This window comes from Anomaloglossus baeobatrachus, chromosome 3 (assembly GCF_048569485.1).
Source record: "Anomaloglossus baeobatrachus isolate aAnoBae1 chromosome 3, aAnoBae1.hap1, whole genome shotgun sequence".
Taxonomy (NCBI): domain Eukaryota; kingdom Metazoa; phylum Chordata; class Amphibia; order Anura; family Aromobatidae; genus Anomaloglossus; species Anomaloglossus baeobatrachus.
The window spans coordinates 569,021,251-569,047,371 of record NC_134355.1 but is presented as its reverse complement, the minus strand read 5'-3'; the positions used below and the strand labels follow the sequence as shown (position 1 = coordinate 569,047,371).

The following is a 26,121-nucleotide window of genomic DNA, read 5'->3' as shown; positions in this document are numbered from 1 at the left end:
CCGTGCTCTCTCTTTAGCTGAAGATGGATTTCGGGTAGCCCTCCTAGTTGACCGTTCTCCCCCGTCAGTAGCCACTGCGCGGGCGCTGTTAGACAGCAACAGCCCCACAGGTCTGCTCCTCACTGAGCCCTATGGAGTTCTGCCCTAACTGACTCACTGCCCCTCCTCTCCTGTTCTTGCCTACGCCACCTAGCAACCAGACTCTCTTACCACACCCCTTGAGAGGAGATGGAGGCTTTTGGCCCCCTCCACTATTCCAGTGAAGGTCAAGGCTTTTCCCCCTCCTGGGATCCCCAGGGGTCCTCTCATGGGTACATGTGAGAGAGCTGATTACTATGCGCCTGTGTTCCACACCCCGGTCAGCCTTCTGGATTACCTGTATTGTACTGTCCCCAGCATGGGTGCAGTACTCAGTGGTGCCTGACCAGGTCAGGGGCGCCACATTCCCCCTTAGTTATCACCAGCACGTCCTCGGGCTGCAAGACAACATTTTAAAATGCATAAAACATTAAAACATGTAAAACATTTTTAAAAGCACCAGGTACCATACATCACCACCCTCCACCCACAAGTCCGTTAACCCACCCAAAACCCTTTCACGTTGGCCGCGACTTCAGCCACTTCTGGCAGGATGTAGAGGCGGCTTTCATGGTCTGGTGGTCTTCAGGGTATACCTGGCCTGGTGGATCCGCGCCTTCAGCCTCTTCTGGCAGGATGCAGAGGCGGCCTCCACAGTTGGTGCTGACCAGGTACCCTCTTTGTGGTGGAGAGCCAGGCCCCATAAACAGGCATGCTCTCTGGTCGCAGGTGAGCCAAGGCCCTATATACGGACGGGCTCCTCCTGGTTGCAGACGAGCCAAGCCCCTAAACAGGCTGACTCTGGTGGTGGTGGTGCCCTCTGGTGTAACTATTTACACTGCGAGAGTTTGTGGCTATAGCCAGTTCATAGCCTTAAGGTTTATTTCTCACAATAGTTTATGTGGGCACATACTTGAACTTTAAAACGTTGCAAAACAAACTTTTCAAAACTTTAACTTTCTAACTGCTGAACTTCTTACTTTCCTTTACTCCTCCATACCAGGGCTTTGGCCTGTTGGGCTGCGGCACCTGCTGCTTTCTTGCTCTTTGTAGTCGTCTGAGGTAGTCTCATCTGTAGGTTCCTTGTCTTTTCTTTCTTGATCTTCATCTGTTTCCTTTGCTGCATCTGTTTCTTTATCTCTGTCTTTTCTTTCTTCTTTGGGACATGGTGCTACATCTAAGGCATACCATCCTCTTTCTCCTTGGTGCATGGTGAACTGCACTGTGTCTCCCATCTTTAAGTTTCTGCCAGGGTGTCCTCTGGGCAAGTGGGCTCTCACATCCCTCCTATTAACGAAAATGCCCTCTTTCATACCTGGTGCCACAATAAAGCCGTATCCGCTTTTCAAGTTAAAGTCCTCCACAACTCCTCTGCAAAGGGGTCCTCTGACCTGGGCTTTGGCTCTTCTCAGGAACCTTTTCTCCTGTAGGTCTCTGGCTGTGACTTCTCTCTGCTCTGGGGATGGCGGTGCAGGGGACAGCGTTGTTCTGTTGCGACGCCTTGTCTTGCGGGCTGGGTTCTGCTGGGCTGTTACCTCAATGCCTGCAGGGCCCCAGGTGAGGTTTCTGGGCTGGTCTTCATCAGCAGACGGTGTCAAGTCCTCCTCATCCCAACGGGAATAGGGTAACATCTCCGGCTCTGAGTATTGCTCCACTGCCGGTGGCTCCGGAGTCAGCTCCTCAGTTTCCTGGCCTCCTCTCCCCCTTAGTTCTTCTTGGCACTCCTTTGGTGGCAGTGCTGGGGATGGGCTTTCTTCAGCAGGCTCAGGCAGGGGACTCTTTGGCGTGGTTGCTGCAGGGGTTGCTGGAATCCTCTTGGGGGTGTGCGGAGGGAGCATGTATCTGTCCACCATCTCCTGTGGGAACTTGGCCTCCAGGTCAGCCTTCAGCTGCCAGTATGCGGAGTCTTCACCTATCAGGGATTTCCTAGTAGGGACTTCCTCAGACCGGGGAGCGGTATCTGCTCTGGCCTTGCAGGCCGGGGAAAATGATGAGGCAATCTTTCCTTGGCGGGCCGCGCCCGGCATGGCGGCGGCCTGGTCTTGGCGGGCCGCGCCTGGCATGGCGGCGGCCTGGATCAGCGTCGCTGTTGCAGGGGGCTCTGTGCAGGCTGGGCTGGACGTCGCTGCAGCAGTCTGGGCTTGGCGGGCCGCACCTGGCGGGGCTGCGGCCTGGTTCAGCACCTCACTTGCGGCGCGGACGAGCGTTGCTGCGGCGGTGGGGTCTTGGCGGGCCGGGCCTAGCAGGGCGGCGGCCTGGGTCAGCGTTACGCCTGCGGCGCGGATGAGGGTCGCGGTGGCAGCCGGTTCTTTGCGGGCCGAGCAGGGCATCGCTGCGGCGGGCTGGGCTTGGCGGGCCGCACCTGGCATGGCTGCGGCCTGGCTCAGCGTCGCCACACCGGGCGCCTCTTCAGGGACCGCGGGCGTGGCAGCAGGGGTCGGGGCATCCGGGCCGGCAGGGGCAACACTGGACTCACCCATCGGTAGCAGCATCGGGGTCTGAGTCGTCACCGCCCGGTCTGGCACTCGGTGCGCGGCTCTCTCCTCGTAGGCCCGAACCGCCGCGGTCATCCATAGAAACTCCTCGCGTCCCTCTCTGATCAGCCTTCCGACCCTGGCTTCCAGTTGATCGCAGAACTCGGCGAGCTCCCGACACCACCAGGCAGCGGAGCCTGGCTCTGGGTCTCTGCACTCAGACGCCATTTTCTCTAGCAAGCTGCTGGCTTCTCTCCTGCTCCGCCGTCTCTGGACGCCTCCGCTCTCTTCACAAGCGAGGTCAGAACTCTGCAGGGGATCTCTGGGTAGCCACACCTCTTCGTGGGCGGTAACTTCTTCCAGCGCGGGCTGCTGTTGTTTTTCAGCGCGCTTTTCATGGTGGCAATATGGCGGCGCTTCCAATTTTTCAAGCGGACCGCCCAGGCACATGGTCACCTGTCTGAACAGGTCTAGTCCTTATCCTGTTCGTGACGCCAGATGTGAAGCCCCACAGGTGTTGTGTCGGTGCATTACCTTCAGGGACTCCACTTGGCTGGATCTGGTCACAGGTAGGAGATCTTCTTCTTGTCGTGACGCCACTCTCAGATTTGCGGTCAGTGGGGACCGCCACTGCAGGTTAAGGGATGCCTGGGGCTGATGGTGGGTGCAGCCAGTTGTAGTAGCCTCCTGAGAGTGAGGCAAGCCCCAGGGCCCTGTGTAGATGTGTAGAACTACAAGGCGCAGAATGACTCAACACAGGCAGGATGTCTTTCAGGGTTTTTACTCACTTCAGGTGGCAGGGTGAGTAACCCGGGCATAGCTGGGATGAACCAGGCGGGAACCAGGTGTCCTTCAGGCTGACTTGTGAGGGTGACTACTAACTCGCCTTCCTTAGCCCTTGGTGGTTTGGGGTAACCCCGACTTTGAGTCCCTATGGGGGTCACCCAGGGAAGATGCTGCAGCCTCTCTCCCCTTCGTTCGCCGTGTGCTTGTCGCCTGGGCCAGATCACTCCAGCTTCTTGCCTCCTGTGAGCTATGGGCCCTAACTGTGGCTACGTGGCTGCGGCTTTTTGTGGTGTTGTGGCGTGGGCTTTGAGAGCCCCACACCGGCAGGTTTAGCAAAAGAAAGCTGGATCTATCTCCGCTTCGGGATCTGCCGCCCGTTTGGGCCTGGTGCTCTCTAGCAGTCTCCTTACTTCCCACTCCGTGCTCTCTCTTTAGCTGAAGATGGATTTCGGGTAGCCCTCCTAGTTGACCGTTCTCCCCCGTCAGTAGCCACTGCGCGGGCGCTGTTAGACAGCAACAGCCCCACAGGTCTGCTCCTCACTGAGCCCTATGGAGTTCTGCCCTAACTGACTCACTGCCCCTCCTCTCCTGTTCTTGCCTACGCCACCTAGCAACCAGACTCTCTTACCACACCCCTTGAGAGGAGATGGAGGCTTTTGGCCCCCTCCACTATTCCAGTGAAGGTCAAGGCTTTTCCCCCTCCTGGGATCCCCAGGGGTCCTCTCAAGGGTACATGTGTGAGAGCTGATTACTATGCGCCTGTGTTCCACACCCCGGTCAGCCTTCTGGATTACCTGTATTGTACTGTCCCCAGCATGGGTGCAGTACTCAGTGGTGCCTGACCAGGTCAGGGGCGCCACACTTTCGCCCGCTGGCCTGGCTTCTTTAGTAAGACCCCACAGAGCAGGGCTCATCCCACTGAATGCCCATGCTTCCGTACTCCTGGGTAGAAGACAATACAGGGTGAAGGTACCACACTCCGATAATAATAATAATAACAATATTTATTCATTTATATAGCGCTATTAATTCCATAGCGCTTTACATACATCAGCTACACTGTCCCCATTGGGGCTCATAAGCTAAGGTCCCTATCTGTATTTCTTTGTAGTAAGACTTTATTGGGTCACGAACAGTCAGCAGCATATAGTATATTCCCAGCAAAAACATACATGGTACAAGTGGCTCATACTCTATATAAGGAGCTATGTGGGGGCTCATGCTGTATATAAGCGGCTATGTGAGGGCTCACAATGAAATTTAGGAGGCTATATGGGGGCTCACACTGTATATAGGAGGCTATGTGGAGGCTCTCTCTATATATAGGAGGCTATGTGGGTGTTCACAGTATATAGGAGGCTATGTGGAGGCTCACACTGTATACAAGAGGTTATCTGAGGTCTCATGCTGTATATAGGGGGGCTATATGGCTTCTCACACTGTATATAGGAGGCTATGTGGGGGGGTCACACTGTGATATAGGAGACTATGTGATGACTCATGTTGTATATAAGAGGCTCTATGTCAGCTCACACTGTATATAGGTGGCTGTGTGAGGGCTCATTCTGTATATAGGGAGGCTATGTGGGTACTTACACTGTACAAAGGGGCTATGTGGGGGTCTCATGCTGCATAAAAAGAGTGTGGTGTGTTGGCTCATACTGTATATACTGTGGGTTTATACAGTATATAGAGTGGTGTCAGCATACTTGATTGTGCTCAATATTAAGTGATAAAATTAATATTAATATAAAATAATAATTATAATTAATATTTTAATATTATTATTGGGAAGAATTAAGTTCAGCATATTGGTTCAGTCGCAGTCTCTCATGTGGTCCTTTGGGAAAATTAATTCCTCCCCGCTCTAATATATATATATAGCACTATGTTATGTATAGCGCTATACATAAGGGAAAAAACCTGTCTCTCCCATCTAGAGATGTGCACCACAGCACCTTTGCGTTCATCACGTGACCTATCACAGGATCTATCAAAGGGGATTCTGTGACCTGTCAAGTGATACATTGGGGGCTCGGGGGTCCACACCTTCTAAAGTGCCCAGCCCCATGTCTACTTTTAATCCGCCATAAAGTAAAACTGTCATTAACCCTTTACACCAGGCCTGAATAAGCCTGAAGGCCTGGCCATTGTTTTCCCCATGTTACGGGGGGCTGTCTGATAATAACCGAAAGGAGTATCAGACAGTCAGGGTCCACCGTGCAAAGACTTTGCTGCAGACTATGGCAGAGTGCAATACCTCTGTTAACTCACAGAAGGATATAATAGGTAAGTAAAGCAATTCCTCCCTTACTTGGAGGGTGTGTGGAATGATCTCTGTTAATAATCACAGAGACAAAGGCAATGTGTGCGAAATGGCACCTACCTAGGTCCGCTCTTCTAGTGGTGCAAAAGAGACGAACAGCAGCGTAAGCCGCACAAAGCTCCTACCTGCGTTCGCTCCACTAGTGTGCGAGGACACGAACCACTAGATATGGCACCTGCCTAGGTCCGCTCTTCTAGTGGTGCAAAAGAGACGAACAGCAGCGTAAGCCGCACAAAGCTCCTACCTCTGTTCGCTCCCCTAGTGTGCGAGGATACGAACAACTGCCAGACGCAGTATAAGGAACGTTACCCTAGCGGCAACGTCCACCTACGAGTAGAATCACAAGGCCCAGCCAGACCATGTGCCTCAGGCACCTGCCTATGTCCGCTCCCCTAAGAGGTAAGGATACGGACAGCAGCCGAAGCTGTAAGGTATAAGAACGCTACCCTGCCGGTAGCGCTCACCTAGCATAGACAGAGGAATGCCTAGAGGAACGCGCACAGAGCGTCTACTCATATGCATGAACCAAGAGGACTGAGCACCATGCGGCGTGTGTCAGGGTCTTATATAGACTCTGTGCCTCATCCAAGATGGAGGACACCAGAGCCAATCCGCTGCCAGAACGACAGGAGTGACGTCATGCTGGCCTATCACCGAGCAAGACGTCACAAGCACATGACCAGCGACCAATCGGCATAGAAGGTGTCAGAGACATGTGACCTCGTGTCAGCGATGATGTCACCCGCACATGTGCAATGGCTCCAAGATTGGACTTAGTCTCCGGCACTCGCACATGTGCAGTAGCAAGAAATCTGGACTTAGTCTCCAGCGCTCGCACATGTGCAGTAGCAAGAAATCTGGACATAGTCTCCAGTGCTCGCAGCAACCGTAACAGTACCTCCCCCTCAAGGGCCCCCCTCCCGGCGATGCAGGTAATCGGCAACTAAGTCGGGAGCATGGACAGCCTCCTCAGGCTCCCAAGAGCGATGTTCCGGGCCATAGCCCTCCCAATCTATCAAGAAGAACCTGCGCCCTCTAACCATCTTAGAACCAACTATGGCTCGTACCTCATAGCTAGAGCGAGAGGAATCAGAGGCAGGAGAGTGCACTTCACGAGCGTGAGGTAAAATAGCCGGCTTTAGCAGTGAGACATGGAATTTGTCATGAATCCTAAGATGGACAGGTAACTTCAATTGATAGACTACAGGATTTACCTGTCGAAGAACCTCATAAGGACCCAGGAAGCGAGGAGCAAATTTGACAGAGCTCACTCTAAGTCTCACGTGTTTTGCAGAGAGCCACACAAAGTCCCCTGGAGAAAAGACAGGAGCCGGGCGACGAAACCGATCGGACACCGTCTTCATACGGTCCTTAGCTGCTTGGATCGACTCTTGAGTCCGATCCCAAACCTCTCTGGCATTAGTTGCCCAGTCGGCCACAAGAGGAGGAGGTGCAGCAGCGGGAAACGGTACCGGTACCCTAGGGTGTTGCCCATTATTGAGTACGAACGGTGTCTGCCCAGTGGCCTCAGCCAGCGAATTGTTAAGGGCAAATTCTGCCCAGGGTAGGAGGGAGGACCAGTTATCGTGGTTCTCAGCAACAAAGTGTCGAAGGTATATAATCATAGATTGATTGGTACGTTCAACCAAACCATTAGTCTCCGGATGGTATGCCGAAGAGAGATTCAACTCAATTTGCAGAAGGCTACAAAGATCTCGCCAGAAACGGGAAGTAAATTGCGGGCCTCTATCACAAATGATACGATCTGGCATCCCGTGAAGCCTAAAGACATGCTTGAGGAATAGTTTGGCTAGTACCCTGGAAGATGGGATTCTCGATAACGGTACGAGATGAACCATCCGGGAGAAATGGTCCGTAATGACCCACACAAATCTATGTCCCTGTGAACATGGAAGATCACCCACAAAGTCCATGCCTACCACCTCCCATGGTCTATCTGGCACTGGTAAAGGATGCAAGAGCCCAGCCGGTCTCTGTCGTAATGGACGGTTGCGAGCACACGAGTAGCAGGAACCGACATATCTCTTGACGTGGCTGGCTAAGTGTGGCCATCAATACCACCTCTCCAGTAACTCTCGTGTCCGCCTAATACCAAAATGCCCACCCACCTTTGAGGTGTGGGCCCATGACAGTATATCATTCTGTCGATCAGGCGGAACAAAGGTCTTGCCCGGTGGGATTTGGTCTAACGTCACAGGAGAGAGCGTATGAAAAACCCTGGAGGGAAGGATAAGACGAGGTTCGTCAATCTCTTCCTGGGTAGAAAGCATAGAGCGAGACAGGGCGTCTGCCTTGTTATTCTTACTCCCAGACAGATAGTTGATGGAGAAGTGAAAGCGGGAGAAAAACAAGGACCAGCGGGCTTGGCGAGGATTCAGACGCTGAGCGGTTTGTAAGTACGTCAGATTCTTATGGTCTGTATAGACCTGGAAAGGATGTTTCGCTCCTTCCAGCAAGTGACGCCACTCCTCCAAGGCTAATCTCAAGGCGAGCAGTTCCCTATCCCCAATGGTATAGTTTCTCTCTGCCGGTGAAAAGGTTTTAGCAAAGAAGAAACACGGCCTTTTTCTACCTGCACCGTTCTTTTGATACAAGACCGCACCAGCACCCACTGAAGAGGCATCAACCTCTAAGAGGAAGGGCTTATTCTCATCGGGTCTTTGAAGAACGGGAGCAGTTGAAAAGTGTCTTTTTACTGCCTCAAAAGCCTGAGATGTCTCAGTAGACCAGGCTTTGGGATTAGCACCTTTCTTAGTCAAGGCCACCAAAGGGGCCACCAAAGTAGAAAAATGGGGTATGAACTGCCTGTAATAATTTATGAATCCTAAGAAGCGTTGCACCGCCTTCAAGGAATGAGGTTCGGACCATTGCAGGACAGCAGAGAGCTTCGCAGGATCCATAGCCAGACCCTCTTGTGAGATAATGTAACCCAAAAAAGGCAATGAGGACTGCTCGAATACACATTTCTCGAGTTTAGCAAACAATGAGTGCTCCCTTAAACGAGAAAGGACACGAACGACATCCTGACGATGAGTCTCCAGATCAGGAGAAAAAATCAGGATGTCGTCCAGATACACCACTACTGAGGATAACAGTAAATCCCTGAACACATCGTTTACGAAGTCCTGAAATACTGCGGGTGCATTACATAACCCAAAAGGCATGACGAGGTATTCATAGTGACCGTCTCGGGTGTTAAAAGCGGTCTTCCATTCGTCACCCTTTCGAATTCGTACCAAGTTATACGCACCCCGCAGATCCAACTTCGTAAAAACTTGAGCTCCTCTCAGTCTGTCAAAGAGCTCCGAAATTAAAGGTAATGGGTATTTGTTCTTTATTGTGATTGCGTTGAGACCCCTGTAATCTATGCAGGGACGCAAATCACCCTCTTTCTTCCGAACAAAGAAAAACCCAGCTCCCGCGGGAGAGACAGACTTACGAATGAACCCCTTCTCTAAACTCTCTCTTATATAGGTCGACATGGCCTCCGACTCAGGTATCGACAGGGGGTAAACCCTGCCTTTAGGTGGAACCGAACCTGGGATAAGGTCTATGGCACAGTCATACGGCCTATGGGGTGGAAGAACCTCAGCACCCTGTTTGGAGAACACGTCAGCGAAATCCAAATAGGGTGTAGGTATGGGAGAGAGATCAGTTGATGCAACCGCAACGACCTTAGGTGGTAAGGGAAGACATCGGGACTGACATTTCGAACCCCAACTAATAATGCTGTCAGACTCCCAGTCAATGTGAGGAGCATGAGTCCGAAGCCATGGAAGACCCAGAAGGACGTCGTCTATACCCTCAGGCAAAACAAGAAAAGAAATCTCCTCTATGTGACCCTGAGACAGGGAAAGGCGCAAGGGAACTGTCCTCAATGTAATGGAGTCAGACAACATAGTTCCATTAACAACACGGACAGGAATAGGCGCCTCTAACATGATAGAGGGAATATTGTGTCCCTTTACAAATCCTGAGGACACAAAAATCCCGTCAGCTCCGGAATCCACAAAAGCCATAATAGGCCATGTATTCTCAGATAACGAGAGCTGACCTGGGATACAACACTTAGAGGGTGCAGAAGACGTCTCTAGTAACCCCCCTCTAATGGTTACTAGGCCAGGGAGTTTCCCTGACGACTAGGACACTTGTTGGCATAGTGCCCAGCCTGACGACATACGTAACATATAGGAGGACCAGACTTGCGTAGTCTGGAGAACGTATGACCTAACTCCATAGGAGTGGGAGATGTTTCAGATGCTGAGGAAGATGGTAGTGGACCCTCAACAACTGGAATAGCCCGATGCTTAGGGCGTGAGGAAGAGACCTCGAGTCTACGTTCCTTATGGCGTACATCGATCCTCGTTGCTACTGTGATCAAGTCCTCCAGAGAAGCAGGGACCTCACGAGTAGCAAGGGCATCCTTGACATAGCCTGCCAACCCTCTCCAGAAGACAGGAATCAACACCTTCTCTGGCCAATCTAGTTCTGCCACCAGAGTTCTAAAAGCAATGGCATAAGAACTAGTGGATAACGAACCCTGAGATAGATCTAACAGTCTCAGGGCCGCATCATGGGTAACCTGCGGACCCATGAATACCGCCTTAAGAGCATCAAGAAAGTCTTGATGTCTCAGAGTAACCACATCAGAGCGCTCCCATAGGGGAGTCGCCCATTCTAAGGCTTTGTCCTGAAGTAAAGAGATGATAAAGCCTACTCTGGACCTCTCCGTAGAGAAGCGAGAAGAGTTGACCTCTAGGTGTATCTGACACTGACTAATGAAACCACGACATGATCTGGCATCGCCAGAATATCTGTTTGGCAGAGCAAGTCGAGGATCATGTGCAGATGTCACCATGGTCTGAGGTTTATCCTCTATACTCTTGAGCCGTGACTCAAGTACTTGTATGTAACGGTGTAACTGCTGATATTCTGCCATAACTGCCAGACCCTTGGCTCAGTCCTAATGTTACGGGGGGCTGTCTGATAATAACCGAAAGGAGTATCAGACAGTCAGGGTCCACCGTGCAAAGACTTTGCTGCAGACTATGGCAGAGTGCAATACCTCTGTTAACTCACAGAAGGATATAATAAGTAAGTAAAGCAATTCCTCCCTTACTTGGAGGGTGTGTGGAATGATCTCTGTTAATAATCACAGAGACAAAGGCAATGTGTGAGAAATGGCACCTACCTAGGTCCGCTCTTCTAGTGGTGCAAAAGAGACGAACAGCAGCGTAAGCCGCACAAAGCTCCTACCTGCGTTCGCTCCACTAGTGTGCGAGGACACGAACCACTAGATATGGCACCTGCCTAGGTCCGCTCTTCTAGTGGTGCAAAAGAGACGAACAGCAGCGTAAGCCGCACAAAGCTCCTACCTCTGTTCGCTCCCCTAGTGTGCGAGGATACGAACAACTGCCAGACGCAGTATAAGGAACGTTACCCTAGCGGCAACGTCCACCTACGAGTAGAATCACAAGGCCCAGCCAGACCATGTGCCTCAGGCACCTGCCTATGTCCGCTCCCCTAAGAGGTAAGGATACGGACAGCAGCCGAAGCTGTAAGGTATAAGAACGCTACCCTGCCGGTAGCGCTCACCTAGCATAGACAGAGGAATGCCTAGAGGAACGCGCACAGAGCGTCTACTCATATGCATGAACCAAGAGGACTGAGCACCATGCGGCGTGTGTCAGGGTCTTATATAGACTCTGTGCCTCATCCAAGATGGAGGACACCAGAGCCAATCCGCTGCCAGAACGACAGGAGTGACGTCATGCTGGCCTATCACCGAGCAAGACGTCACAAGCACATGACCAGCGACCAATCGGCATAGAAGGTGTCAGAGACATGTGACCTCGTGTCAGCGATGATGTCACCCGCACATGTGCAATGGCTCCAAGATTGGACTTAGTCTCCGGCGCTCGCACATGTGCAGTAGCAAGAAATCTGGACTTAGTCTCCAGCGCTCGCACATGTGCAGTAGCAAGAAATCTGGACTTAGTCTCCAGCGCTCGCACATGTGCTGTAGCAAGAAATCTGGACTTAGTCTCCAGCGCTCGCACATGTGCAGTAGCAAGAAATCTGGACATAGTCTCCAGTGCTCGCAGCAACCATAACACCCCACTTTTTCCTCTCTTTCAAGCAGTCATATATATTCGTATTTATTTTCTTAGCCTTAATAAACTATATTATGTGGGACAAACTACCATTTGTTTAGTGCTTTTGTGACAATAATATATATATATATATATATATATATATATATATATATATATATATATATATATATATATAAAAACAATTTTCTGACTAGTTTTTGGGTTCTTTTTTTTAAAATTGAATTTTTACCCCAAATAACCTGTTGAATGAATTCTCCAGGTTATTACGGTCATGAGGATTCCTAATATGTGTAGGGGTTTTCTTTTTTAGTCAGATCCGTCTCATTCTTTACACTTACAGTATGGCCCCCAGCTCCGGCCACTTGGAATCTTCAAATCTGTTTGATCTATAAAATAAAGATCCAGTTACAATGATTCACAAATGTAAAGAATACAGTCTGGGACAAAAGTTTTGAGACTGACACAAATTTTGGTAGTCACATAGTTTTGCTGCTCTAGTCTTGTTAGGCCTTAAGTCAGATGTTTCTATGGTTACTGAAGCACAATTATAAGTATTTTATAAGTGTTTAGACTGTTATTAACAAAAACATCAAGATTATGGAAAGACTCAATTTATACGCTGTTGACCCTTATTTTTACAGACTCCTGCAGTTTTCACTGGCCGCTGGATATCAACCTCTGGCCAAATCCTGAGTGAACAATTTGCCAGGAGCAATTTTGTGATATATATTGACTTTTGCAGCATGATGGAGACCATGTCACAGGACAAAAGTGATAACTAAGTGGCTTGGTGAATAAATAATAAGGAAAGTCCCTAAATTTCAATCCCATTGAGAGCCTGTGGTTAATTTTGAAAAAGAAAGCGAAGAAACAAAAATACAGAAATTATGATAAGTTTCAACCATTGAATAGACAAGATTGTGTAGTCATCAGTCAGGATTTGTCCCAGAAGCTGATATATAGCTGCCAGGCTGAACGGCAGAAGTCTTAAAAAATAAGGGACAGCACTTTAAATATTGAGTCTTTACACCAACTGTGATCCTGAGTCACTATTCAAAGACAAACTGTGAGGCTGGGGAGTCAAGAGGTCGGAGGTCAGATACCAAGAGAGCTCGTCATATACAGAGGGAAAAGACAAAGGAGAAACCAGGTCACAATCCAAAGTCATAATGTCAGGAAGATAGCGCATCAAGACAAAGAGGTTAGGCAAAATGAATAGTCAAAGGCAAGGTCCAAGGACTGGCAGTAAAATATCAGAAAACCAAAGCACTAGTAACCAGGCACACACACCACTGAGCTAAGGCTATGACTGGCAATAGTCAACCACAGTGAAACAGCTAAATAGCCAGGTAATCGCTCAGAATGGCAGACATTTGGAAGAAACTCAGCACACCCCTGCCCTGATTGGGCAAGTGCACTGTCACTCACAATACTGATGTACCGCCCCGGGGCTCGGCCGGCTGCCGAGCCGCTCGGATCCGTGCTCGTCGGTGGGTGGCTTGAGCTCCTCACGGACCCGGGGGTCACGTCGCTCTGAAAAGAGGGGTTTGGCGCTACATGTAGGGACTTCGGTGGGGAGGTCCACGGCCAGGGCCGCGGTTGTTTGTAGGGGATTTGAGTTTGTGACGCCACCCACGGGTTGTGGTGAATGGATGGACACCACCGCTGTCATTGACTAGGCTCCCGGGGACGGTGTTGCGCAGCTTGGTGTTGACCCCTCCGTGGGTAAGGGGATGATGGTCCTGGGGGCCCGAGGGAAGTTGCATTGGCGGGGGAACTGATGATGCTGGCGTGTTGGTGCGGTGCGGCGCGGTGTGCGGCCCGAAGGCACTGTTGTACTCACTATTACAAAAACGCTGGAGTCTCTGGTAAACCAAACGGGATGGTGAACGGTGCCCGCAGCCGGCTGCAGTTTTCCCCTTATTAGGTTGGTGGTTTCCGCCTTTCTCCTGCACCTTACTTATGTAGAAAATGTTGACTCCTATGCCTAAGCAACGGTAGTCCGCTCCCCGGCTTGGTATGTGCCGGGAGAGCCCTCTTTGCCCACAGAGGCTGGCCCCTCAGGTCTCTATGCCTGGGCGGTGGCTTTACCCTAATGGTTGGGCTGTTGTCTTCAGTCAGGTCTTAGGTGGGATAGGTCCTTAAGTCCAGTCCTCAATCAGTTGATTTGACTCAGCCCAGTTGGTTCTGGGCCTCGTACTGGGTCTGAATACCTCTCCTGGTGCTCCGGTTTCCAATCGGTTCCCCGGTTCAGTACCGGCGGGCCACCGCCCGTCCTCGGTCCCTACGGTTCCACCGGCTGTAATCCCAGATCCTGCAGGCGGCCACCACCGTTTGCCTCCTTGCCAGAGGTGACTGGGCTCCAACCCAGACACCTGGTGTAGACTATGGCAGACCTTGGCACAGGTCTGCCCTTGAACTTCACTTCACTCCACTTCACTGTCAAGACCAATCTCCACTGTTTTTCCCGCCTCCGGGCCTGTGAACTCCCCGGTGGGCGGAGCCAACTGCCTGGCTCCGCCCCTTGGTGTGAACATCAAACCCAAGGGTGGTGACAAGGCTTTGTAGTTTGGCTGCTGTCACCTTTTTAAGGGGGGGGGGGGCATGTGTGCATGGGACTACCCGTGACAACCTGGCTAGTCCAGGGCGTCACACTGACAGCTCAGCATGACTCAGCCACAGATAGGACAATGGAGCTGTCACTCACAATACTGACAGTTCAGCACCACCCAGCCATAGATAGGACAACGGAGCTGTCACTCACAATACTGACAGCTCAGCATGACTCAGCCATAGATAGGACAACGGAGCTGTCACTCACAATACTGACAGCTCAGCACCACCCAGCCATAAATAGGACAACGGAGCTGTCACTCACAATACTGACAGCTCAGCATGACTCAGCCACATATAGGACAACGGAGCTGTCACTCACAATACTGACAGTTCAGCACCACCCAGCCATAGATAGGACAAAGAAGCTGACACAATACTGACAGCTCAGCACCACCCAGCCACAGATAGGACAACGAAGCTGTCACTCACAATACTGACAGCTCAGCAGCACCCAGCCATAGATAGGACAACGGAGCTGTCATTCACAATACTGACAGCTCAGCATGACCCAGCCACAGATAGGACGGCGGAGCTGTCACTCACAATACTCACAGCTCAACACCACCCAGCCACGGATAGGACGGCGGAGCTGTCACTCACAATACTCACAGCTCAACACCACCCAGCCACGGATAGGACAATGAAGATGTCACTCACAATACTGACAGCTCAGCATGAACCAGCCACAGATAGGACGGCGGAGCTGTCACTCACAATAGTGACAGCTCATTTTGCCCAAGCCACAGATAGGACGGCCGAGTTGTCACTCACAATACTGACAGCTCAGCTCGACCCAGCCACAGATAGGACGGCGGAGCTGTCACTCACAATAGTGACAGCTCATTTTGCCCCAGCCACAGATAGGATGGTCAAGCTGTCACTCAAGAATGAGAGCTCTATACGCAACCTAAATCTGAGTCCAGGATAGAGTGAGTAGTGGAATCGATACATAAACTTGATGTATTTGTCAATAAAAGTCTGAAAACTTATGAAATTATTTTAATTGTACTTCAGCAACCATAGAAACAACTAACTAAAAATCTAAAAAAAAATCGTTTAAAAGAACTGAGAGTCCTCAGTGGATGATACCTTTTAAAGGTATGGTATGGTATGGCATGCCTGATGAAGAGACCTGAGCAGTATGGAAAGCTGTCATTTATTACCATCTTTTCAGGTAGTTTTTAAAAGGTACCAGCCACTGAAGATTCTCAGTTTTTGCAAACAATTTTTTTTCTATCTACTGGCTAACACAGTACAAAGATATATTACACCTGTCTAAAGATCGAAAAACACTGAAGCAGCAAAACTATATCAAAACCAAATTTACGTCACTTGCAAAACTTTTGGCCACAACTGTATATCATTTATAATATGTCACCAGGAATATTCTCCTGATATTATAGACTTATCTATTGTAAGACCAGAGAAATATGGGATATTCTAGATAAATACCTATGTGCTGGCCTGACATTGATAACAATATGCCGGAATCTACCGAAGAAATAGAGGAGACAATTAAATTATATTATACTCTATATATTATTGATATCATATTAATAGTGATATAATGTATAGAATTTTTTTTCTGTCATATTCTTTATATATATATATATACTATATAGAGAATGGATCTATAAAGCGAGGCATATATAATACTATAGAGTGGATCTATCATGTTAGGCACACATAATACTATATATAGAGTGGATCTGTGGCGCCCCTGAGGCTTCAGTCACCACAGAGGTACTGCACCTCATCCAGAGGTGTGATGCTTCATCCTGAGTAAGGAGGAGGTCAATACCGGTTCACACAAAGCACAACACCAAGGCTCAGAAACACCTCATCAGACACGGCAAGGGCGTAATTATACCCGAAGTCGGGCGGGGGGGTGGAGTCTTAGGAGTGGGAACACAGTACAAGTGGGAAGACAGTGTAGAGTGTGGAGGAGAGAAAGAGGAGCAGTAGAGGAGATAAGACCCGCAGCCTGGAGCAGGTACCGCTCGGCCCGGGCACAGATAGAAGGGGTCCTAGAGACCATGGGAGCCAGCCTTTCGTGGCCTTGTTCCACATATAATCTACTGGTGGAAGTACTTGGCTGCAACACGGGGACTGGTCCCTAGGCTAGGGGAGTATACGGGTTTTGCTAGCAAAACCAGCAGCTGAGGTGTCTGCACGCACTGAAGCAACCACCGTACACAAATTCACTGGAAAGTGACCCTCAAGGATCAAAGGGATAGAGCTTCACGCCACCCCACAGAGTTCACGGGCACTGATACAGGGTTCAGTGAGCAAAGGTGCAACGCAGAAGGCAGATGCAAGCGCAGGAGTCGGCCAGGAAAGGGTATACTTTAGAAAGGTGCATGCACCGGATTCGACCTCCGAACTACCCGGGATCGGCTGGAGCCCATCACGGTGAATTCCGGCACTTCAAAGGTGGTCCCTGGCGTGTGTGTAACTGGCTACAGTGAGTAAAAACCTTGAGAGTGCACCCCTGTGTTGCTCCGTTATTCGCCATCATAGACTACTACTACCATCCGCCCTGGGGCCCAGCTCTACCTGTGGAGAGCTATACCATCTAAGCTGTGTCACCATCTGCGCCTGAGGCCCCCATCCCGCTGCGTCGGCACCCCACTTGCCGCATACCACAGGTGGCGTCATGAACTACCATTCCCATCATCCATTCATCCCACATCCCTTTTGATTGACACCGCCGGGGTCATGGAACCGGACCACGCCACCGTGGCACCCAAGAGCCAGAATCGCCACCCGATAACAAATCACCACATGGCCCCGGTGTGAGCCTGTCAGATTTACAGTATAATGCCGCTCAGGGGTGGACATATCATTGGTGCAACCTGTGCAGCCGCACAGGGGTCCATGAGGTAAAGGTGCCCATTTCCTACTCTAAAACAGTTGAAATTGTGCTTTATGATTAACTATTTGACTTCAAAGGGCCCCTATATTGATCATGCACATACAATAATATCTAGAGAGTGATTCTATAATGCCGGGCATATATAATCCTATATATAGAGAGGATCTATAATGAAGAGCACATATAATACTATATATTAGCGTGGATCTATAATGCTGGGCATATATAACACTAGTGAGATCATTTATTATGATGGGCATATATAATACTATGAAGTGAATATATATTGCAAGGTTTGTATATAGTAGTGTATAATTCTTCACATGCTTGAGGTTGATTAATCATACGAAGAATACCCCCTCCTCTCCTCACTGATCTCTGCAGCTGCTATGTAGAGATACAGCAGAGCTGAGTTGTGTATCATTACAAACACTTCCAGATCTCAGCTCCTGACAGTAAGTTTGGGGAAGGGAAACAGCTGACAGCAGTGTGAGATGAGATGTGGAAATGTCTTTAATATTACATCTCTCAGCCCTGCTGTATCTCTACACTGCAGAGATCAGTGAAGGGAGGTGGGATTGTTTTTTTCTCCGGTATGATGCTGCCTGCTTAGCATTGGTCAGTCTCATGCAGGAGAAGACGTACACACTATCAGAGACAAATCTCTAGTTCTAATTATAATCTAAACTTTACAAACTATTTAGTAAAGGATAGGAGGAATGAAATGACAAGGGTTTTAGACATTGAGGTTGTCATATTCATGTCAGTTTAACCATCACCATATGAAGTTATAACATTTCTATGAACACTGAAGTATTAATGTAGTATTCCAAATATCCCGCTTATTGCAGTTACTTTGACAGATGAGGATAGGTGTTTGCTCTAATGAGGGCACACCTTTGTACATAAGCTTATTAGCATTTTTAATTGTATACTTGTAGTTTTTTTTTGTTTTTTTTTTCATACCAATAAATATAGATTCATTGTTATTGATCCATTTTTTGGCATACTTCTTTCTTCTTCTGTATTTAGCCATACTGCATATCCCTCATTACCTATAAAATCACATATCTATAATGTATAATGTGCATACAATCATCTCATTATATATGTCTCTACGTACATTGATTCTTCATCATGGTCTTGTTCTTTTTCGTCTTCACTATAAGTAATAAAATGGATATATAGAGATATAACATGGCATGAATTTAATTATATAGATACTTCTGATATTGAGTTAATCCATGTCATCTAACTAATGGGGATGTCTAATGTAAAACTGTCATTAACCCCTTAAACCAGGATTATATTCTTCTCATGTATTAGTAACAAGACAAAGCTTCAGAATGTTCTGTGGATTGTTCTGTGGAACTTTCTGAGGAACATTCTGTGTAATGGTCTGTGTAATGTTCTGTGGAATGTTTCTGGTTGGCAAATAATCATTTCCGTTTCCTTCTCTATACTTATGTGATGCCCTGGCAAAACCAGGTAGTCACAAATAGGCCCCCGCATAACACCTTCCCTTACTAGGAAACACACAGCCAACCTAGAAACCCTAGTCACCCCCCCCTTAGGGAAAGATAGACACACAAGTGGGCGTGACCAGGTGGTTGGACACACCCACCCAGGGGTCCAGACAGCCCGGGGCGGGAAAAACAGTGAGTTGAGGGGAGTTTGGAGTTCAAGGTGGAGGGCAGTGTGGGCTGGAGCTAAGTGTAGCTCCAGCAAGAAAGTTCAAGTTAAACGGTACCAGGGTAGGAGCCCTGGTGCCACTGGCTAGGAGGCAGACCCTGGTCTCCATCAGCAGGAGACGGGAAGACGGCTCGGCGGAACCGAGGTGGACCGGGACAGGGTTGTAGCCCGCCGGTACCGACACGGGGAACCGACCCGGAAACCGTAGCACAAAGGGGGTACTCGGACCCTGAAGCCAGAACCGGAAACAAGCAGACTGGTTAATTCACCGATTGAGGCCAGGACTAGAGGTCCTGTCCCACCCAAAGTCCCTCATAGAAGACAACAGCCCACCGATAGGGATAGGAGGTCACCGCCAGGGCCCATAGATCCCACGGGCCAGCGTCTGCGGGCACGGCTCCTTAAGCCACATCAAGCCGGGAGCAGACTCCTGAGTTTCAGACTAGGAAGTCCACCTTACACAAACAGTGCAGGGGAAAAGGATAGAGACCACCAGCCGGGTGGGGGACCCGAATGCAACCGGCCGTGGCACTGGCCACCAGCACCTTGGTTTACCAGAGACTTGTGTGGTTTATTAACTGTGTGTAAACACTCCCTGCAGTCGCTATACCCTGCACCAGAGCCACTGGGTCCCGAGGCAACCATCCCTACCCACGGAGGGGTTAACGTCTAGCTGCACAACATCACCCCGGGTGCCCTACAACAGCACCGGTGGTGTCCCACCTCACCACACACCGTGGGTGGCGTCACGAACTTAACATGGCCTAGCCCGTACATCTACGTCCCCCCCATTTATTTGGCATGTCCGCGAGACCCCCGAGTCCGGAGACCCTTGAGCCACCACCCCAGAAGGCTCGGACCCGAGCAGTGCCAGCTGCTAGCATGGGGGCGGCACACTTACAATAAGGTGTCCTGCATTGTCCACTTTAACCCCTTCATGACATATGATGTATATTTATGTCATATGTTGTGTCCCACCCTTTGATTTGAACTTGGACGCCTAGCCCGTACGTATTCCTATCCTTGCACATGACAGGTGATTAGATCAGCGGGCACGTGCCTTTAACAGCAGAAACAGTGGGATTTAACACATGCTAGTACTCCCATCGACGCTCCCGTGACATCATCGCAGGGCGCCTATGGGTTGTCATGACAGTCAGAGGTCAGCTGATGGCTCCTGTGTCTGTGATGAGTGATCTTCCTGTGAACACTGGCTGCTAGCCGACATTCATAGGAGATCATAATTTCAGCTATACAGACCATTGCTGATGCTAATGTTGATGCCCTGCTCTGTATAGCAGAAGTGATCAGATGATCGCAGCTTCAAGTCTAGTAAATACAATAAAAAGGTTTTAAAAAATCTGAAAAAAACCCACAAAATTTCAAATCACTTCCTTTTTGCCCTATTGAAAATAAAACAATAATAATACAAAAATATACATATTAGTATCGCTGTGTTCAGAAATTTTCCAGTATATAATAATATAAAATAAATTAATCCAGTCTGTAAACAGCGGGGAAAAAAAAATCAAATGCAAGAATTACGGGTTTTTTTACTGTCATAATACTGCAATAAAATTAAATAAGAGGCGATGATCAAAACATGGAATCTACCCAAAAAATGGTATCAGTAAAAACAACAGTCCAGAGAGCAAAAGATAAGTCGTCCCACAGCCCCAGGTCCTGAAAAATGAGAATATTACGGTTCTTGGAAAATGGTGACAAAAGTGACTTTTTTTTGACAAATTTCTAAAAAAATCCACCAATTAAATAACAAAAACTATAGATATTTGGTATCTATGTACTCATATTGTCCTGGAGAGCAATACTGCTAGGTCAGTTTTGCCATTCAAAACAAAGAGAAAGGGGAGTTTTTTGAAGAAAAAAGTGCAAAATCTTTATTAAATATAATTGATTAAAAAGTGAGGTACAGCAAACCAAACCTACTGGTGTACATGTTTTTTGTACATATGAGTGTACAGCATATATTTTCTCACAACATGAGCATTGCCAGTGGTCACAAAGGATTGCAAAGCCTTATAGATTACAGACATAAAAGAACATAGAAAGACACATAAGAAAATGACAGTGGGTTTAGGCACAAAGTGCAAAAGGTATGTCTGGGCTTATGTGTAACACATCTCTAAATATCTACTATGAGAACCCACAGTAGTTTAATTAACATAGCATCAACGGGTACTCTGAAATAAAGTAGTCATACGTAATTAAGTGCAAGTCCCAGAAAGGTGGTTAATGGTTTCCAAATAAAGAACCCCAACTCGTGTTTCGCATTGTCTATTGCCGCTTATTCATGGGCAGTTTTACCATGTACTAAACATGGTAAATAAAAAAAAAAACAATTGTGGAAATGCACTTTTTTTGAAATTTCACAATTTTTCAGAAATTTGTTTTCCTGCTTTCCAGTACACTATATGGTAAACGGAATGGTTTCTTTCAAAACTCATCTCGCAAAACACAAGGCCTCATATAGCTATATTGACAGAAAAATTAAAAAGTTAATCCTAGGACTTACGCTAACTAGGGTTTTAAAAAGTTTAAAAATGTATAAGCTGCTCCTAGTGGTGAGTAAAGACAGTGTTGTGCAGTGCACGTGATTTAATACCATTGTCATTAGGGATAAGTGGAAGTTCAGTTCGGTAAGTTCAGCCGTACTTTACATAACTAGATAACTTTATCTAAACTTTCGATTTGGGACCTGGACTTGACCTGAACCCAATGGAAGTCACTAACTGGGTAGTTCGGGTCTCCGCCCACATGCGGCCGGATCACTTCCGGGGGCACGTGGGTGCGGTTTTTCTTTTTTTTTTTTTTTAGTTTGGTGCACACTATATGCAATCAGGCTGTTGTCATCCCCAGTGTGAGCTGTTCAAACACTGCAAACTGCTCGCACTGGGCAAAGTACCCAGAGTACCTGAGCACAGCAATGCTTGCACTAGTAGTTTGCATACATAAAGCACCAGATCTCCAAACCCAAACTCTGTTTTTTATATAGCTTGTGTTTGGTGCCAACATTGAACACCGCACCTCGGATTCGCTCATCTCTATTTGTCATCTTTTTTACTATATATGCAGAGCACAGCAGTCATGATGAGTTTGTTATTGGCTGCTGAGCTCTGCAGAGAGCAAGATGACAGCTCATTTCATGATTCTTTGAAGCTTGTCACTTTGGTAGCTGCCAATGCACAGCATAGCAGATGATGACAAACTCATCTTGACTGCTGCTATTTGCGTAGCCATTGCCTGGCGGGCGCTCACTACAGCACTCCAAGAGGATATGGTGCTTGCTGGGATGGCTGATTTTGATAGGAGTAAAGGGAAAATGATAGACTTTTGTGTTCAGGGGCCAGGCAACTGCCCCGCGTCCATGCCATGATACATCACTGGCATGCAACATGACTAGCACCACCAAAATTTATTATGTATGTGACCAGGAGTATGTGAGGCTATACTATATATACATCATCCTTTATATAATTACATTTCTATAATATATAATACATAATGTTCATACAATCATCTCTTTCAATTTTTTTCTACTCTCTTACATTATGTCTCCATCCTCCTCTTCTCTTTTGTCTTCTTCACTACAAGATATAATAACATGGCATATATAGAATTATATCTACATTTCTCCTTATAGCTAATACAACCATGATCAGTTCTTTATTGTGCTCACAAGAGTAGGCATCTGATCATTGGTGGATTAATAGTAGGGCAATCTGGGCTACCACTCGAGACCTGTGAGGAGGCCCATGGCCAGATTGCAATTGTTGTAAAGTTTTGTGTGTCGCCATCAGCAGCGTACATTTCTGGACATAGACCTTTCCTTAAGCCAGGCTGCTGATAATATTGAATGGCAGCGCAGCTCCAGGAGAGCTCCCGTCGCTTCTTCGGTGACATGCCGGTGTGATGATGTCATGTGCTGCCCATTTTTCCCACTGTACATGGGACAAACATGGATGCCCTGGTTTAAATGGAAAAATTGCCCCATGCTATGTGGCAGGCATGATTGGCAAATCTGGTCTTTGAAGAAAGCAGGAGTAATTTCCGCCAGCAGAGCGATCAGGTGAGAGCCAAGTTGCTGCTTCTGTGAGCGATCAGGTGAGAGCCAAGTTGCTGCTTCTGTGCACTAAGTAGCCCTTATTAAGCACTACGTAGCGCCAGTGAGAAGCAGCCCAAAATTTTTTTCTCTCGCGAGAAATTCCTGGCTACCATTGACCAATAATAACCTCTTGAGCCTTGTTCTGAAAATCTTCTTAGAACGGAGCTCCATAGGAATCGATGGGCATTGTAGGACATTACTCCATTAAATTACATCAGAACTTCCAGGATTTCTTTTTAATTATAAATTCATGAATGATGGAGTGTGGGGGCAGTCTATTCACCAATTGGATTATGTTGTAAAGTCGAGGATTTTGTTTAATTCAATAAATTGGTGAACAAGGCAGTGTTTGGGAGTGTTTATTTAAGTTTATAAACTATTTTTTCTGTGTGTTTTTTTTTAAGTCTATAGTTACTGGGCTAGAAATGGAGGTGTCTGATAGATGCATATCCATTACTAACCCCTTCTCTTGATGTCAGCTGTCAATGCACAGTTGGCATCAACCCCAAAAATATTACCCTGATTGTCACCACACCAGAGAACAGGAAGGCAAAGCGTATTATATGGATGTACCACTTCTGGGCCGGCTGTGGGCTGGTATTAATAGATTGGGAGGGGCCAAATAACTATGGACCCTCCCAGCTTGATAATACTAGCACCCAGATGTCAGGTTTACCTTGGCTGGTTATCAAAACTCGGGGGAACTCACAATTTTTTTAATTATTTCAATAATCTTAAAAAAAATTGAGTGGGACCCTCTCTAGTTCTGATAACCAGCCAAGGTAAAACTGACAGCTGAGGGTTGCAGCCCACAAGTGTCTTCTTTGCCTGCGCTGATTATCAAAAATAGGTGGGAGCCCATTTTTGTTCTTCATTATTCACAGCAGAGTACTGGCAACTTCTACATTTAAAAAAGTTTCCCTTAAGGCGCATAGTTAACATTATCAGGTAACAAGTGTTACCTTTAGGACAGCCATGACTAATTATCACTCCAAGGAAACATATAAAATACTGAAGAAATGGAGTGCTTAATGCAATATTAATTTTTTTCATTATTAAATTACTGCTATCATAGTGCAAAATCACAAGTGAAAAGGACAATAAAAACTCAAGAAAAAAAAGCAGAAAAAAGAAGCGGCAGGTAAAAATGTGGAACTGCACGTATGGGGGTTGGACAAAATAATGGAAACACTTAACGTTTTGGCATCATAATCTTCGAACATGTTATAAACATTCAAACCGTGACATGTCATTGTTTTGTAGTTGATTATTTGTGTTATGTGATATGTGTATGTAAATTAACTGTTTGTTTTGCAGAATTGTAAGAACATTGATGAGAACCTGATACCAATGGCAGACCTCTCGGATTTTTCAAAGAGGCCAAATTGTTGGTGCTCGTACGGCAGGCGCTAGTGTAAAAGAAAGTGCCCAAATGCTTGGCATACAAGAGGTACTGTCTCCAAAGTAATGACTGTGTTTGAAAGAGAAAGAAAAACATCCACAGCAAAGCACAGGTCCGGCCGAAAGTCGAAGTTGACTGAGAGAGACTGTTGGACTCTAAAGCGAATTGTGAGACAGCATCGCAAGATCACGGCTCAGAAAATCACTGCTGAGCTCAATGATCACCTACAGAACCCAGTTTCCACAAAAACGGTCGGGAGCTGCACAAATCTGGATTCCACGGAAGAGCTTCAATTAGAAAACCGCTACTCTCAATGACGAATGTATCCAAGCATTTAGAGTGGTGTTGAAACCTCCAGAATTGATCCCTCGAGTAGTGGAAACATGTGATATTCTCAGACGAATCATCGTTTACCCTTTTTCCGACCTCCGGCCAAGTGTACGTTTGGAGACAGCCGAAAGAAGCATTCCATCCAGACTGCCTTCTGCCAACCGTAAAACATGGTGGAGGTTCTGTGATGATTTGGGGTGCTATTTCGTGGAGATCCGCCAGGCCAATAATATCCCTTCATGGAAGAATTAACATCCGAGATTATTTAGGCATTTTGGGTGACCAAGTGCATCCCATGGTTCAAGCACTGTTCCCAGAGGGGAATGCCGTCTTTCAAGATGATAGTGCACCAATTCATACAGCTAGAATCGTTAAAGCATGGCACGAGGAACATTCTTATGAAGTTGAACATCTCATCTGGCCCCCACAATCCCCAAACCTCAACATTATTGAGCATTTATGGTCAATTTTACAGATTCAAGTTAGACGTCGATTTCCGCTACCATCGTCGCTCAAAGAACTGGAGGGTGTTTTAACTGCAGAATGGGTTAAAATTCCTTTGGAAAAAATTCACACCTTGTATGAATCCATACCTTGGAGAATTGAGACTGTAATCGCCGCAAAAGGTGGACCTACACCGTATTAAACTAACTTTTGTTGATGTTTCCAGGTGTTTCTATTATTTTGTCCAACCCCTGGTATACGTATGTGTGCACACCTCAATATAAACAATCCAAAATCCTCAAAAGGGAGAGGAAAGAATCCTGTTCCCAGATGCTGTAAAGCTGATACTGAGAGGTTAGTAAACCCAAGTGGTACAGAGATTCATAGAGGAAGACTCATATAATTAGTACAAACTTATCAAGGTTCCGTGTGCAGTCACACAAAGTTGGAAATTCTAAGAAATTCCAATTTTCAACCATATACGTGCAGTTCCACATTTTTACCTGACACATCCTTTTTCTGTTTTTTTTTGTCTTGCTTTTTTATTGTCCTTTTTACTTGTAATTTTGCACTATGATGACAGTAATTTAATAATGACAAATAAAATGTAATATTTCATTAAACACTCCGTTTCTTCAGCATTTCATACATAAAAGTTTGTTGATTCGCTGCTCTGCAGCCTTTAAGGGGGCTTTACACGCTACAATATCGTTAATGTTTTATCATCGGGGTCACGTCGTTAGTGACGCACATCCGGCATCATTAACAATATCGCAGCGTGTAACACTTACCAGCGACCTTAAACGTTCTCCAAAGTGGTGAAAATCGTTCACCATGG

General features: G+C 47.4%; 1 protein-coding gene across 1 annotated transcript in view; it reads right to left on the bottom strand.

Moving 5' to 3' along the window:
• Positions 1 to 26,121, bottom strand: part of LOC142297308 (uncharacterized) — an 81,510-nt gene that overhangs the window by 28,564 nt on the left and 26,825 nt on the right. The window contains exons 7-10 of the mRNA XM_075341547.1: positions 22,551 to 22,589; positions 18,416 to 18,454; positions 15,870 to 15,908; positions 12,140 to 12,187 (exon numbers count right to left, since the gene is read on the bottom strand). Of these exons, the coding sequence (XP_075197662.1) occupies positions 12,140 to 12,187; positions 15,870 to 15,908; positions 18,416 to 18,454; positions 22,551 to 22,589 (165 nt within the window). The remainder of the gene's footprint in view (positions 1 to 12,139; positions 12,188 to 15,869; positions 15,909 to 18,415; positions 18,455 to 22,550; positions 22,590 to 26,121) is intronic.